Source organism: Tachysurus fulvidraco, chromosome 15 (assembly GCF_022655615.1).
Source record: "Tachysurus fulvidraco isolate hzauxx_2018 chromosome 15, HZAU_PFXX_2.0, whole genome shotgun sequence".
In the NCBI taxonomy this organism is placed as follows: Eukaryota; Metazoa; Chordata; class Actinopteri; order Siluriformes; family Bagridae; genus Tachysurus; species Tachysurus fulvidraco.
Window position 1 is genome coordinate 3954199 of NC_062532.1, and position 16831 is coordinate 3971029.

The 16831-nt window shown below is 40.1% G+C and overlaps 2 gene segments (V, D, J or C); one reads left to right on the forward strand and one right to left on the reverse strand.

Moving 5' to 3' along the window:
- Positions 1-16831, forward strand: part of LOC125138738 — a 345797-nt gene that overhangs the window by 169714 nt on the left and 159252 nt on the right.
- LOC125138787 lies at positions 9823-10382 on the reverse strand. The segment is given in 2 exon segments: positions 9823-10154; positions 10245-10382. Coding segments are annotated over 2 exon segments (360 nt in total).

A 16831-nucleotide genomic window follows, 5' to 3' on the forward strand; every position in this document is an offset into this window, starting at 1 on the left:
AAACAGGAGTTCTGCTGGATCCATTGGAGGTTGGTCGTTCTGTCACGAAGTGACACGGTGAGACAAAGGCGAGTGGGGATCCAAATGCAGTTTAAAGGTTTTTACTAAACAAAACACAAACAAACAGGCAGGCAACGCGGAACAAACAGGAAACGGGAACATGGACATGCACACACCAACAACGACCAACAACATTGAAGTGAACAGACAGAGTATATATGGTGAACGAGAACCAATCACAAAACAGAGACAGACCAGGACTAAGACAAAACACCTGGGGAAGAGAATGAATGTAATTAGTGTCCATGGTAACAGATAGGTGGGCGGGGTCAACAATTAACATCAGGGAGAGACGGCAGACAGAAACAAGGGGAAAACACAAACAGACACATTACAGAGCCCCCCCCTACGAGCGGCTTCCAGAGCCGGAGGCCAGGGCGGCGCCGGCAGAGCAGGAGGCCAGGGCGGCGCCGGCAGAGCAGGAGGCCAGGGCGGCGCCGGCAGAGCAGGAGGCCAGGCGGCGCCGGGAGAACAGGAGGCCAGGGCGGCGCCGGGAGAACAGGAGGCCAGGGCGGCGCCGGGAGAACAGGAGGCCAGGGTGGTGCCGGAGGCAGAGCCAGAGACCAGAGCAGGACCGGAGACCAGGGTGGTGCTGGAGGCGGAGCCCGAGACCAGAGCAGGACCGGGGACCAGGGTGGTGCTGGAGGCGGAGCCAGAGACCGGAACGGAGTTGGCAGCCAGGGTGGTGCTTTGGGCCTATGAACAGGGACAGGAGGTAGAAGGGCTGGCAAGTCCAGCGAAGCAAAACACAGGAAAACAGAAACATGCATAGGTTCAGGCCAGGCAGAGAGTTCAGGTAGTTTGGGTGTCATGATGGCGTCCTCTGACTCAGTCATTTCGGTCGACCCGGCCGATTCGGCTGGTTCCGTCAGCTCGGCCGGTTCCGTCGACCCGGTCGGTTCGGCAGGTTCCGTCGACCTGGTCGGTTCGGCAGGTTCCGCCGACCCTGCAGGTTCCGTCGACCCGGTCGGTTCCGTCGACCCGGTCGGCTCGGCAGGTTCCATCGACCCGGTCGGTTCCGTCGACCCGGTCGGTTCAGCAGGTTCCGTCGACCCGGTCGGTTCCGTCGACCCGGTCGGCTCGGCAGGTTCCATCGACCCGGTCGGTTCCGTCGACCCGGTCGGTACGGCAGGTTCCATCGACCCGGTCGGTTCCGTCGACCCGGTCGGCTCGGCAGGTTCCATCGACCTGGTCGGTTCGGCAGGTTCCGTCGACCCGGTCGGTTCCATCGACCCGGTCGGTTCGGCAGGTTCCATCAACCCGGACGGTTCGGCAGGTTCCTTCGGGCCGGTCGGTTCCGTCGACCCGGACGGTTCTGCAGGTTCCTTCGACCCGGTCGGTTCCGTCGACCCGGTCGGCTCGGCAGGTTCGGCAGGTTCCATCGACCTGGTCGGTTCGGCAGGTTCCGTCGACCCGGTCGGTTCCGTCGACCCGGTCGGTTCCATCGACCCGGTCGGTTCGGCAGGTTCCATCAACCCGGACGGTTCGGCAGGTTCCTTCGGCCCGGTCGGTTCCGTCGACCCGGGCGGTTCTGCAGGTTCCTTCGACCCGGTCGGTTCCGTCGACCCGGTCGGTCCGGTCGGTCCGGCAGGTTCCATCGACCCGGCAGGTTCCGTCGACCCGGTCGGTTCCGGCGACCCGGCTGGTTCCGGCAACCCGGCTGGTCCAGCTGGCGGCTTAGGGATGCCGGCCGCCCGAGCCGACCTCATCGGGGTATCCGCCAGTTTGGAGACCAGCCGGTTAGCACGGACCTCAGCCGAGCTCGCCGGTACGGTAGCCATGGGAACTGGCTCAATCACGGATGTGCACGGGACTGGTCTGGGCGGAGGCACTGTGGAGCATTCGGGCGTCCGTGGCTGATTCCACTCTGTGGCCCACGGATCCCGATGCTTGCTGCCCCCCCCCAAAAAATACTTACGGCCGGCTTCCGTCTCTACAGTGCTCACGCTCAGCGTGGACCCGTCCAGGAGCAACGCCAAGTTGACGAACTCCGAGAATGTCTTTATTTCTCTGGTAGACGGCATCAAATACCGCAGGATCTCCCTTAGTCCGTGCTTAAAAATGTCTTTGAGCGCCTTCTCATCGAAGTTGACCTCGCTGCACAGGTCCAAGAATACCTCCGTGTACTCCTCAACTGGGGCGTCCTCCTGACGTAGGCAAAACAGGAGTTCTGCTGGATCCATTGGAGGTTGGTCGTTCTGTCACGAAGTGACACGGTGAGACAAAGGCGAGTGGGGATCCAAATGCAGTTTAAAGGTTTTTACTAAACAAAACACAAACAAACAGGCAGGCAACGCGGAACAAACAGGAAACGGGAACATGGACATGCACACACCAACAACGACCAACAACATTGAAGTGAACAGACAGAGTATATATGGTGAACGAGAACCAATCACAAAACAGAGACAGACCAGGACTAAGACAAAACACCTGGGGAAGAGAATGAATGTAATTAGTGTCCATGGTAACAGATAGGTGGGCGGGGTCAACAATTAACATCAGGGAGAGACGGCAGACAGAAACAAGGGGAAAACACAGACAGACACATTACAGGTAACGAGCGCAGTAATACACAGCTGTGTCTTCAGTCTGCATGTTCTGTCCTGTCAATGTCACTGTGCTGCTGGATGTGTCTCTAGTCTCCAGCTTCTTACTCTCAATCAGTATGATTTTCTCCTTCTGTCTATATTATTTAGAAAGCAGCACATCCTATTATTGTCATATATTGTACTTATTACACTTATTACAGACCTATATATGAAACGACCACAACTGCATGATTCAAAGACTATTTATAAAATATGTAGAATTTTGCAGTCTGGTTAACTGCGTAACAAATATTACGAAAATGATACACCATGAATGGTAAGTACATCACTTTCCTGTGTTCATCACATCACATGTTAGAGAGCAGCACTTTTCTTGTGCAAGTAATAGTGAACATAGTGAGAGCTTAAACATTCAAAGCCGGAAAAAAAGACATTCAGAAAACCTCAGGATTCACAGCAAATCAATGAAAATATCTAAATAATATCAATGTTATTAGTTTTCTTTGTATAACATATTTAAGAATAAATCCTGTTTTACAATGTCAATATAAATCGAAACAAAACTAATGGGACAAGGAACAATAACTTGAGTGAGCAGGACTGTAAATTTGGTCACAATCAATCTAAATCATAACTCAATTATAATATGATGTATAGATGTCAGTGTTAATTTACATGATTTAAAAAGTATACATTTAAAATATAATTATAGTTTAAAATTTAGCACTACAATCTCATTAAATCAACTGACCGAAAGCTAGCTGATGTCTTCTTCTCACACTTATGAGAAACTTAGAGGGTGAAACATGAATTCCTCTAGATGTAAAAACCTCCTCATCGCATAAACTTCTCAAATCTGTGATTTTAAATCTATAAAAGTTGGAACATTAAAAGATATTCTCAGGTAAGTGAACAGACTCTGTATATTGGCAAATTCAGTAAGGAGTAAAGCACAAGGGGTGTGTTGTTGTAGGACAATAATCAAGGACCAGGTAGATCACAAGGACCAGGTTACATCACAGTCAGGAATTGTAGAGGTGGTGGATGCAGGTACCGATAATCTTTGTGTAAAATACAAACAAAACCCATGAAATTGTGAACTTCTGCACCCTTTGGTTCTACTGTGACATGACGTTACTGCTATAATTGTGTAGATAATAAATTTCTAATAATCAATACCACTTTCTATAATTATGACACTTATTTATTTTATACTATTGTATATTGTTTATAATTGTATATTATTATATACAATTTATTTATTAATTAAAGAAGAATATGGTGAACTATTTTTACGTTTATAGTTAGTTATTATTGTGATATTTTTGTGAAATGTATGTATTCAATAATCACTGATTGAAGTAATTTTTTTTTAATGTTATTTATTTCCCTCTTTGTTCCTTTGTGGGAATTTGACAATAAGAGACAGTCTCACAGAAATACATAGAAATTGTGGAGCATATGATATATACGTATACGTATACGTATAGTATGACTAATAGTCGAGGATATGAGAATATGTTGTACTTTAAAGACACTTACAATGTTACAGTATATTTCTTGAGCTGTAGCGCCACCTGCAGATCTTGTGAAAATGCCCTTTATATTGAATGCATTTTTCTCTTTGACCACGTCTGGGGGAGAATTTTGAACGGCTGATTAACATGTCTGTACCACTGTGGTTTCTAGCACAGTAATAAACAGCAGAATCCTGGGCACTCAAACCAGTCAGCTGCAGATACACCATGTTTTTGGAGTTGTCTCTGGTAATTTCCAAACATCCCTCAATGTCTTTGGCGTATATTGTTTTACTGGCATCATTCCAGATAGCCCCAATCCATTCCAGAGCTTTTCCAGCTTATTGTCTGATCCAGTTCATGCCATAGTCACCAAAGTTAAACCCAGATCTTTTACAGGAAAGACTCAAAGTTTCTCCAGGTTTTTTCACCACTGAAACAGTGGGAATAGACTCAAGACTCTGACACTGAGTACCTGATACAGAAAAAAGAAAACATGTGTATTTAAAAATAAATAATATTTTAATAATCCGGATTAGTAGCAGGAATAAGGAGAGTGGGATCTTCATGGTGAGTGTTGATGAGACTCGATCGCTCCACTCAGCTCAGCTGCACATAAATACTGCATGGACACACAGCAGTCTGGATTTGCATCATGATGTCATGATAGAAAACATGTGGGGGTTATGATGATGTAACAGAGAGGAACAGCAACTAATCCTTCAACCTACATTATCATAAGGTCTTGTTAGTGATATTATTATTACAGTGTGTATCATGTGCAGTAACATTAAATATTTTGTATTATCTTTTAAAATCTATATTACAATTATTTAAAAAAATAACTAACTTTAATCTCTTTGTTCTCATTTGTGTATTATTTATTTGCTTGTTTTACATTTTGTTAGACTCCTATAGATCAGTGTTGTGTCTTGTGTCCTGTTATTGTGAACACTGAATGAGGAGTTTTTGTAAAGGGATGTTGTTTATTCGTCTCACTGTGGGGTAACGAGCGCAGTAATACACAGCTGTGTCTTCAGTCTGCATGTTCTGTCCTGTTAATGTCACTGTGCTGCTGGATGTGTCTCTGGTAACCTGAAACCTGCTTTTTAGTTTCTCAGTGTAGGCAGTGCTCCCACTACCACATATATATCCGATCCATTCCAGAGTTTTTCCTGCAGGTTGTCGTATCCAGAATGTACAGTAGCTGCTATCAGTTACTGAATATCCAGACACTTTACAGGTCAGAGTCAGTGACTGACCAGGAGTTAATACAGTGGATCCGGTCTGGATCAGCTCAACACTGTGAACACCTGTTAAAGAAAAGTTATTTTAATGATGTAAAAGCAAAAAGCTTTAAGGAACCAAAACTGTATTACATGTCAAATGTAAAAACACTTACAGTGTACGGCTGCCAGCAGCAGCAGCAGTAGGGATGTAGAGATCATGGTGTGTGTTGGAGCAGAAGTTAAAGCTCTTGGTCTTTGTTGCTTAAATCTATAACAGAGAAGGACATTTGCATAAAGACACTCCTTATCTTAGGGTCAAAATGGGATGGATTCTTATATATAAATATAAATGAGAAAACTTCCTCATTTTTTTTTAAACATGTCTGTATTTTTTAGAGATATCTATCACTGTATCTTGAGTTTATGTTTGAACCAATAAGAAGCTTAAGGCAGGTGTTAATGAGTAAGTTTATACGGTTTTTTCAGGTGAATTTATAATAAGAAAAATTACAGATTATTTTTATTTATCTACAAAAGGAAACTTTTTTTTCTATTAATTTATAATTTAATTTAATGTAGAACCTTACTTTATAACAGCATTATAAAACACATCTTGTCATGTTACTGAGAAACCTCACAACCACAGGAGGATGTAGTTACATAAATTATAGTGTTTTTATTTGTCCAACCTGTGTTTAACAACCCAAATAACTAATCACACATTATGGAAAGAGTGAAAAGGAAGAGAAAATGTAGATATTTGTCTGATAATGACTGATACTGAATGAGTCTCATACAGAATGCAGTTTGTGGATTCACTTTTTTTCACTTTATTTGTTGAGCTCTGCTGCCTCCTTCAGTTGTTTCAGTTATTGAAGCTCAGACTATGAGAACAGACTGTGTGTTAAACACAACACACTGCTGGAAACATGCTGTATTATTCCTGAATCCACTCATTAAACACTGATTCCAACTGCGGGTTAAAAATACTGTAAAATGAAGGGATTAATAATGGTTCAGAATGAAGACTCTTTCAATAATGTTTTCTTTTTTATTTAAAAATGACTTTCTGTGACTGTGTTTTAAAATGCTGCAAATGATTCTGACTTCATTCCAGTGGAAGAAAGTGAAAGTGTGACTGAGATGATTTATTAGTTACACTGAGAGGATGTCTGTAACATGTCTCATAAGGTTTTTGTAAGAGGAAACCATTATTCTGTCTCACTGTGGATCACGAGCGCAGTAATACACAGCTGTGTCTTCAGTCTGCATGTTCTGTCCTCCAATTGTTATTGTGTTAGTAGAAGTGTCTCTGGAGATGCTGAACTTATTTTTCAGTTTCTCACTGTAAGTTGTACTCCCACCACTGCTGATGTATCCAATCCATTCCAGAGCTTTTCCTGCAGGTTGTCGAATCCAATGTGTTTCATAGCTCGTAACTGAATATGAAACCTTGCACTGGACGGAGAGACTCTGGCCTGGCTGGACTGTCATGGAAGCAGGCTGAGTCAGTTCCTCACCATGCACATCTGTGGAGGAAAAGACATGGTGATATCTCACACAATATATGCTGCACCTTTATTCTTCATCTAGTAAATGAATGAATTTGATAAAGCACTCACAAGAAGCAGCTGCCAGCAGGAGCAGTAGAGATGTAGAGAACATGGTTTGTGTTGTTTGGACTGGAGTCTTCTCTGTTCTCCAAAGTTTAACAGACACCATCACATCATATAAATAGAGTGAGATCCAGCTCTGACACTTGGATTTGTTTATCTGCTGATGATGGGAGGAGAATGTATCTGAAATGTATTTAAATCATGAGGAGGAGATTCATCTGATGGAGGATGTGTGGGTTTATAAACTCAACTTTCAACAAGATTTTTTTATTTGGAACGCTGTCTTTGACATTGTAAACATCTTACAATATTAATATTCTCACAATGTTAATGCTATAATTGATCTAAACGATAACTTCTAAGATTTCTAAAATACACAGATTATTGTAGTTAAATCTGAATCAGTTTTGCAGAATCACAATAATCAAATGTCTGTCTGGTGATTAAAATGAAGCTGGAGAACGATTAGAATGTTTAAATTGAGAGAGTTTCTTTACAAAGACTGACATCTAGAGGCACATAAACACACAGACAATTATAATTATAATGTAAACTTAAATTGTGAGTTACACCGACATCCACTTCAGCAAGCTGCACAAACACTTTGGAATAGATTGGTGTTGTATTAAAGAACCTGAATATGAACATGTCTGAATCTGAAACTTGGGTGATGAAGAGAATGTATTTCTATTATAACAAGGTGAATTTGCATAAACCAGCGCTGCCAACTTTTGAGTTCAGCTTAGAGTGAGATTCTGGGGGCGGGGCTTTGGCTATGGGCGAGGGGCTTATGGAGGGGCTTGGTTTGGTGTGGAAAAAAATACAAACACAAAATCCTTGCATTAGCAGAAGTGTATTACGGGTCGCTGTGCTGTGCACGGAAGTAGAAGTGACCACTAGGGGATGACCAAGAAACAAGCTTCAATTCAACTTTAAAGCATCAAATCATCCAAAAACACGAAAAAACCTATTTACCTAGTAAAGTTTATACTCTCAATAATTTTTTAAGCCCACACACAAAGCACAATATGATTCACAGCCTTCATACAATTAGAAAAAATTTTTGGACAAAACTGACCTAGGTGGCGCTATACCGGTTTTTCCCTTACCTTTAGACGCGTCTCTTTCTTCACTGGGGTAATATATTCCAACACAAATAATCCACAAAAATCCACACAGGTCCAAGGAATTGAAATCTGTAAGCCTTTTAATCCAAAACGCTCTGGTCGCGTCGCAAATATTCCGTTAGTGTTCTGAAAACTGGAAACAGAAGTGCGCCATCATCTCGTTTTGCCGCTCTAACTCCTAATTGGGATATTCAAAAATTCAAAGTCTACGTCATATTTATAGCCCAGGTCCTAACGAATCAAATAAGCCCTCATTTGAGCCAATCGGTGCTTGTATGGCAGAGATAGACGGCTGAGAAGCCAATGGTGGCATGACCTCATTTTTGGGAACCCACCTTTGACTGACAATTACTCCTTCCAATAGCAATGAAATGGGCTGGACCTATACAGCTGTTTAGCCAATAAGCAGACGATTCCAACGGTATGCGACATGCCTTATGTTCTTTGACTGTGTCTGCGTGAACTGGATGCGCAGAAGAATTCTTGCGTAATCCCTGACCTTTTGTCCCTCTCACAGCTCAGGGTGTCAAGTTACAGGCCTGCTTTCACACCAGAGTGATAGAGAGAGAGTCTAGGCTTGTTTATGGCCTTTCAGACTGAGCCTGCAGTCTTTTATTTCAAAGTTATATAGTAAACAAGTACACAAAAACGCTGCACCAGACGACCAGGGCCGTTGAAAAATATTCATATAAAATCCATTTTTGGGTCTTTTGACTTGAATTTTTTTTGGTGAAAGCCAAGACATGTGGCTCTGACTCTCAGTTGTTATTTGGTCCCTAACATGTTCCAGAAAAATAAGATTAATCAGTTTATCAGAAACACAACCCAGGCGGAAATGAAAACCTGCATTCAAACCCCTGTAACTTTGTGCCAGTAAGGCCTAGAATCAATCTCTTCTTTCCAATGAGACCAGGCTCACCCCTGTGTGTCAAAGTATGTGGGAGCTGTACCACTTTTTGTTGGGTAGGTCATGTAGGCGAAAAAGCTGCAAAAGGGGGGCAATGCTTAAAGGGGTTTTAAAGAAAGAGACAATTATTTCATGCACTTTATTGATCATTCTGACACAGAAACCTTGATTTAGGTCATTTTAAAGTTTGTAATTTAAAGATATAACTGTGCATGACAACCACACTGACACAACAGACTTTAGAAACGTATACCAGCACATCCTCCTGAGCTGTAAATATTCCCTCAGCAGGGACCTGCACCCCAGTGACATTTATTAGAAATTATAGTTCTCAGTTTTACTTCTCCTTTTCTCAAACTGTGTCAAAGTATGTGGGAGCTGTACCACTTTTTGTTGGACAATGGATATAGGCGGAGGTCCATAAGAGGTATTTTCTCAAAGCAGCTCTAAAAGAAAGAAACATACAATAAAAATTTTAAATTAAAGTTTAAATTTTGTAACATTTTGTGACTTCTAGATGCGTAAAAACACACAGACAATTATAATTATAATAATAGCTTAAATTTTGTGTTACACCATCATCCACTTCAGCAATCTGCATAAAAGCTTTGGAATAGATTGGTGTCATATTAGTGATGGATTAACTGTGTATACACTTGTGTTCAGGAAAACAATTTAATTTAATGTTGAGACAAAGATGAAACTTTATGTAGATATCTTTGAACTACAGAAGTGTCTTAGCTCTGCTAGCTCATATATACCAGACCCGTCTGGGGACATGTGCACTGCAGAGAGAGGAAAATAACCAGGGATGTTTTTGTACAGGGCTTCAGTGAGTTTGTAGTGTTGTGTCTCTGGCACAGTAATACACAGCCGTGTCCTCGACCTGAAAGTTTTGTCCTCTTAAATAAACTGTGCTGATGGATTTGTCCTGGCTGAGACTAATCTTGCTCTTCATCGTGTCTTTGAGATTAGTGCTATCACTGCTACACAGATATCCGAGCCATTCCAGTGCTTTTCCAGCAGGTTGCCGTATCCAGTGTATACAATAACTCGACACTGAGATCTTACAAGAGATGGAGAACGACTCTCCAGGCTTCACCAGCACAGAGTCTGTCTGAGTGAGCTCCACACCTCCAACACCACCTGTGAATAAGAGCGACAGAACATTATCAACAGTCATCAAGTCATTTTCACGAAACAGGAATTAAATCTAAAGCCGACACGAAGACGTACAGAATGCAGCTGAAAGCAGCAGCAACACTGATAATGACAGCATTGTTGTTGATATAAAAGTGAAGTGAAGTAAAATGCTCAGCTGCTCTCCTCCTCACTACACACACACACACTCACACAGACCTCCTTAATGTAAGAGACACAAGTGGAGGATTTGCATGAAATGCATCATCATGATCTTGAAGTCTCAGGTTTACTCATTTATACATTAACTTTCTTCATCTTAGAAGAATTGGTCTTAGAGTGAAATGAACAAAACACTAACGTGTCTCTGTGATTAACTGAACTGAACATGTTCAATCAACAATCATCTAAAATGAGCCTCACACGATAAAGTCACAGTTTCTGTGTTCAGATGGTGTTAGTTACATTTCTAGAACAGAGGCTGTGTATTTTGAGATTGGGATGTGTGTATTTCGGTGTGTATTGGGATTGTAGTGTGTTTATTACAGTGTGTATTAAGCACTGGGGTGTTTGTATGAAAGTGTGTATTGGGACTGTGATGAGTGTATTACAGTGTTTATTGGGACTATGATGAGTGTATTACAGTGTGTATTGGGACTATGATGAGTGTATTACAGTGTGTATTGGGACTATGCTGTGTATATTACAGTGTGTATTGGGACTGTGCTGTGTGTATTACAGTATGTATTGGGACTGTGCTGTGTGTATTACAGTGTGTATTGGGACTGGGATGTGTGTATTTGGACTGGGATGTGTGTATTATAGTGTGTATTGGGACTGCGATGTCTACTAGTTTGTTGGTTTGAGGAACGGTCAGATCCACATTCACACATAATGCTGACAAAGCTGTTATTTCTACCTGTGGCTTTTTCCGGTGTTTCCAGGAGCATAGAATAGTTTATATATATTTTCATTCCTGATAATTACTTTAGGCCACACCCACTTCAAGGTTATTTCCAGGTATCACCAGGCAAATCCAGGAATCCTTCACAAAAACAAGCAGCTGCTGCCCCCTACAGATGCAAACACAAAATATTATAATGTTCTGGCTGCCAAAACTTTCACATGGACCAACAGTGAAAATGAAGAAAGTAGGAATTCAGACTTGGAGCATTTTAATCAGAAAGGTTTAAAAGAGAGAACACACTCAGATAACATAGTAAATCATTTGGTTTAACCAAATCCATTAATAGGGAAATTAATATTATTTTTTTCTTAGATTTGTGAACATCTACTTCCATAGATCTTCATCTGTCAGTTCAATTCACTTTATTTATATAACACATTTAACAATAGATATTTTCTCAAAGCAGCTTTAAAAAAGAAAAGAAAAATTTTAAAATGTAAGTTTAAATTTTGTAACTTTTTTTAACAGACTGTGAGCTTTTCATGTGTCTATAGTAAGTCTGTGTTTTTGTACTGATGTCTAAGGGGAAGTATCACTGTGGTTCACGGGCGCAGTAATAAACTGCAGTGTCTTCTGTCCTCATGCTGTTCATCTGCAGATACACCTGCATCTTACTGTTGTCTCTGGAGATGGTGAAGCGGCCCTTAACCGCGCTGGAGTAATATATGCTACCACTGGTATATGAGATAGTTGCAACCCATTCCAGCCCTTTTCCAGGTGCCTGTCTTATCCAAGCCATCCAAGAGCCACCAAAGTTAAATACAGAGGCTGTGCAGGTCAGTTTATGAGACTGATCAGGTTTGATGGTCACTGGATCAGACTCGATCAGTGTCTGACTGCAGGAATCTGAAATAGAGGAATATTCAAAGGTAGGAATTAACATTAAAAAAATTTAAAGAAAAAAAAAATATATATATATATATTTAATAATGTAATAAATAATACTAACATTGAATGAAGATTGTTAGAGTAAAGTAACACAAAACTCTGCCTAGTCCCATCTCAAAGAATTAAAATGATTCCTGCTGCTGTAAATGAACACAAACTGCTGCTATGTTGTTGGGCTGAATGTTTCAGCATAAATGGTTCAAACACAGGATTTGGTTTGCATGACACACCCACTAGAGATATAAAAACATCCACAGAGGAACAGACGAGAGGAGAAAAAGCTTCCTGTAAAACTCTGGGTGTGTTTCATGCTGTCAGCTTCATCACTTCTCTTTACTCATTAGATCTCATGTCTTTTTAGTCCATCACTGTGGATCACTGGAACATTCAGAAGAATGTAAAGTTTTCTGATCACTGATTATCACTGAACAACACAAACGTGTCCAGTCCTTCATGATGTTGTCATTTTTTTTAGCTAATCCTGGTTTTCTGATGATCCATTAATAAAAATCATTTGGTGAGATGATAAAACACTTTGTTTCTTTTTCCCTTTTAGTTTGTACATTACCAGAAATTCATCAAATTATACAATGTTCATATTTCACATTTAATTACATTGGATTCTCATTAATTATTAGATATAGTTTGAGGAGTTTTTGGATGGTTTTTGTTCATTCAGGATGAAGAGTTAAAGCCTGAGTGCTGAGTGTGAATGGATGTTGTTCTTTATAATGTCTTTTGCAGACACATTTCATTTCATCTAGTTATAAAAAGAGACCATTATTCCTAAGTAAACTTTTATTTATTTATTTTATTAATACCAGTGTTGGTGTCTATGCTGAAATATTTGTAATATGGGGATTAGTTACTCCGTAAAATGTAGTTATTATTTAATTAAAGAAGTGAATTGTGTGAATAACTAGCTTGAAATGTTTTGTGATCATTTCTGGGATATATATATATATATATATATATTATTTCTTTATTTTTTTGTTAGACTCAGATAGATCAGTGTTGTGTCTTGTGAACATTGAAACACGTCTCACTGTAGTTCAAGAGCGCAGTAATACTCAGCTGTGTCTTCAGTCTGCATGTTCTGTCCTGTTAATGTCACTGTGCTGCTGGACGTGTCTCTGGAAATCTGAAACCTGCTTTTCAGTTTCTCACTGTAGTAAGTGTTACCATCACCACATATACATCCAATCCATTCTAGAGTTTTTCCTGCAGGTTGTCGTATCCAGTGTATACAGTAGCTGTTATCAGTTAATGAATATCCAGACACTTTACAGGTCAGAGTCAGTGACTGACCAATAGTTAATACTGTGGATCCGGTCTGGATCAGCTCAACACTGTGAACACCTGTTAAAGAAAAGTTATTTTAATGATGTAAAAGCAAAAAGCTTTAAGGAACCAAAACTGTATTACATGTCAAATGTAAAAACACTTACAGTGTACGGCTGCCAGCAGCAGCAGCAGTAGGGATGTAGAGATCATGGTGTGTGTTGGAGCAGAAGAAGTAAAAGCTCTTGGTCTTTGTTGCTGAAATCTGGCACTAAAACAAATTCCTCACATGTGAAAACATGCCTGGTAATAAAGCTGATTCTGATTCTGATTCTGATTCTGATAAATGAGAAAACTTCCTCATCTTTTAAACATGTCTGTATTTTTTATAGATATCTATCACTGCAGATTGAGTTTATGTTTGAACCAATAAGAAGCTTAAGGCAGGTGTTAATGAGTAAGTTTATACACTATCAGGTGTTTTCAGGTGAATTTATAATAAGAAAACTTACAGAAATTATTGGTTATTTAGAACAGGAAACTTTATTTACATACATTTATTGCTATATGTAATTTGGAACCTTATTTTATAACAGCATTATTTAGTTTGTTATTATTAATAATGATATGAACGTGTCGTGATGTAATTAACGCTTCCTGTGAAGGTGGCAAATCTGATCTATTTCCAGTTCCCTCAGATTAATCTGAATCTTTCTCTGGTTTCTGTTGGATCCAGTGCATGAGGTTCATGGAGAAGTACAGTAGGAGACAGAGACATGCATGCAAATTTCTCATATTATATTTTAATCTTGAGCATCATCCTCTTTCATTCGCATTCACAGAAGAGGACTTGCAGTCTCTGCTCACTTTATTCAACAATTTGGAATTTTCCCTACTCCATACACACCTGATTGAACTGTTATTGTATACATTTATATAGTCTCCAGCTTCTTACTCTCAATCAGTATGATTTTCTCCTTCTATCTATATTATTTAGAAAGCAGCACATCCTATTATTGTCATATATTGTACATATATTGTACTTATTACACTTATTACAGACCTATATATGAAACGACCACAACTGCATGATTCAAAGACTATTTATAAAATATGTAGAATTTTGCAGTCTGGTTAACTGCGTAACAAATATTACAAAACTGATACACCATGAATAGTAAGTACATCACTTTCCTGTGTTCATCACATCACATGTTAGATAGCAGCACTTTTCTTGTGCATGTAAAGTAATAGTGAACATAGTGAGAGCTTAAACATTCAAAGCCAGAAAAAAGACATTCAGAAAACCTCAGGTTTCAATGAAATCAATGAAAATATCTAAATAATATCAATGTTATTAGTTTTCTTTGTATAACATGTAACCCTCTTACTAGTTATGTTTCTTTTATTAAGAATATGTGCATATAAAAGCTCAAGTCATACTTATTTAAATGCTTATTTTTTAATAACTACCCTATTCAGATATTTGTGGCTGAAAAGGTTTGTTTTATAATAAGGTTTAAGTAAACTATTCATTAAACTGTTGTGTTTAAAGAGATTAACATTTTTGATGTGATCTGAAAATGAGTGTGTATCCCTTTAATTCGTCAATGGCGGCGAAAGAGTTGAGAAACTCCGTGTATACACTAAAGTTTGGTTTAAATGCACTTGGATGACATGTGCTGGTTACTATCTAGTTTTGTTATCTTTTCTGTGATTGGATGTTTATTATTTTACACCCACCCATGCATATGAGAGTGCAATGTGTTTGGTTGGTAATGTGTCAATCAAAAGAGAGAGAGAGTTTGAGACGAGTCAGAAACGCTCGTGCTAAATGCGTGTTATATGGATTAGTTTTCTTTATAAACAGTGTTTAGTTTGTTTATGCTTTAATGTTAACCAGGAGATGTGATAACGGACCTTATTAACTTATTATCGTCTTATTAACTGTTGGTGAGACCCTTGTTTTCCTTTGAGAAGAAACTGCCCGGTTGTGTGGAATCGGAGTGCGTCTACATAACGTTACGGGAACGATATACTGCATTCAGCGTATTACCTATTGCGCCTATTGGTATTGCGCTATTTAATACTTTGACTTGGACACTTCGGGAGATCAGTTTGAGTTACGGTTGTGATCGGGTGAGTGAAAAGCACTCGGTGACAAAGACGTACGTTCATCAAGACTGTTCGGTTTGCCTTGGTTCGCGAGAAACGTACCATTATTCGCCGAGGATCGTGTGTGATGTCTCCGCTTAGAGTGTGAGTGATGACCGGAGCTCAGGTACCTGTTATTTGTGTTGGTTTTAGCTCATTTGAGTGAAGAGGCCAGTTGTAAATGTTTCAAAGGCCACAACGCACGCAAGCAACGACACAGGCCTGCATCGGGGGGTTGGGTGGGTGAGTGTGTGTTTGTGTGAGTCGGCCCACTAATATTTATGTTGAATTTACACTTTGGTAATATATGTGTTGGTTTAGAGTGTAAAGTTGCACCGTTACTAAACTAGTTAACAGTAAGAGTGCTTAAGTATTTTCATTGAGTGCATATTCATGTTTTTTTTTTTTGTGTGTGTATTTCAAAGTGAAGTATTTGAACTGTTTGCATTGTTTATTCAGTTTATTCAGTAAGGGGACAATAATTCATTTTGTTATAAAACCTATTGACTACTGTTATATATTGTTATATATATTTCAACTTACTTACTTAAATATATTAGTATATACATTCTATAATTCATATCACAATATATTTTATATAGAAAAATAAATACAAAACTTTTTATGAAGGTTTCTTTATTGTGTATTTAAGAGTCCAGGTATCAGAGTATTTTAATTTCTTTAGTCGAGAGACCCCAAGTTATTGAACCCGTCTCCCCACCCTAAAGAGCTTAGACTTGACACGACTAAGTAGGGCAGGGGGCACTACATAAAGTGGTGGCCCGTTAGGGGAATCTCTTCTTTCCTCTGGTACCCTAAAAGAAGACATAAAACTTTGTTTAATACCAAGTTGATTGTGGAAAAGAAAATTAACCCCTTCCTGCACTTATTTGTAAACTCTTGAAGCATGTCTTTCAGAAGTAACCCTCTTTTTCAAACTGAACTTACCAGTTGGTGTAGTGAGGTAGGGATTGCCCCAAGTCATGCGCTGCTGCTGACTGGAGTACCAGCAACTACTGAAGTGGCAAAAATCGAGGAAGCGGCTCAGAGTGTAAAATCCTTTGGAAGAGTGCGTGTTCGAGATACCAGGCATGGACTCAACTCAACTACTCTGTTAGTGTTATGCGAGAGTAGAGAAGTCGTTGATGCCACACACTGTCCTACCCAACTGCTGCATGGTGATGGTGAGGAGGCCTGGGAGATTGTTGTTTCCACTGAAACTGACTCACGACCTGCCGCCCCTGTAGAATTCACCAATAAGCTGTCAAAATTTCTCATGGATGAGGGAAAGTCTATGACTGACTTAGAAGCTCTGTTTCCTTCCCTTGGTTCCAATACCAGTTCCCCTGAGTCAATTATTCGTGCTGTGGGTGATATCCTAGAGAAGGCAGTG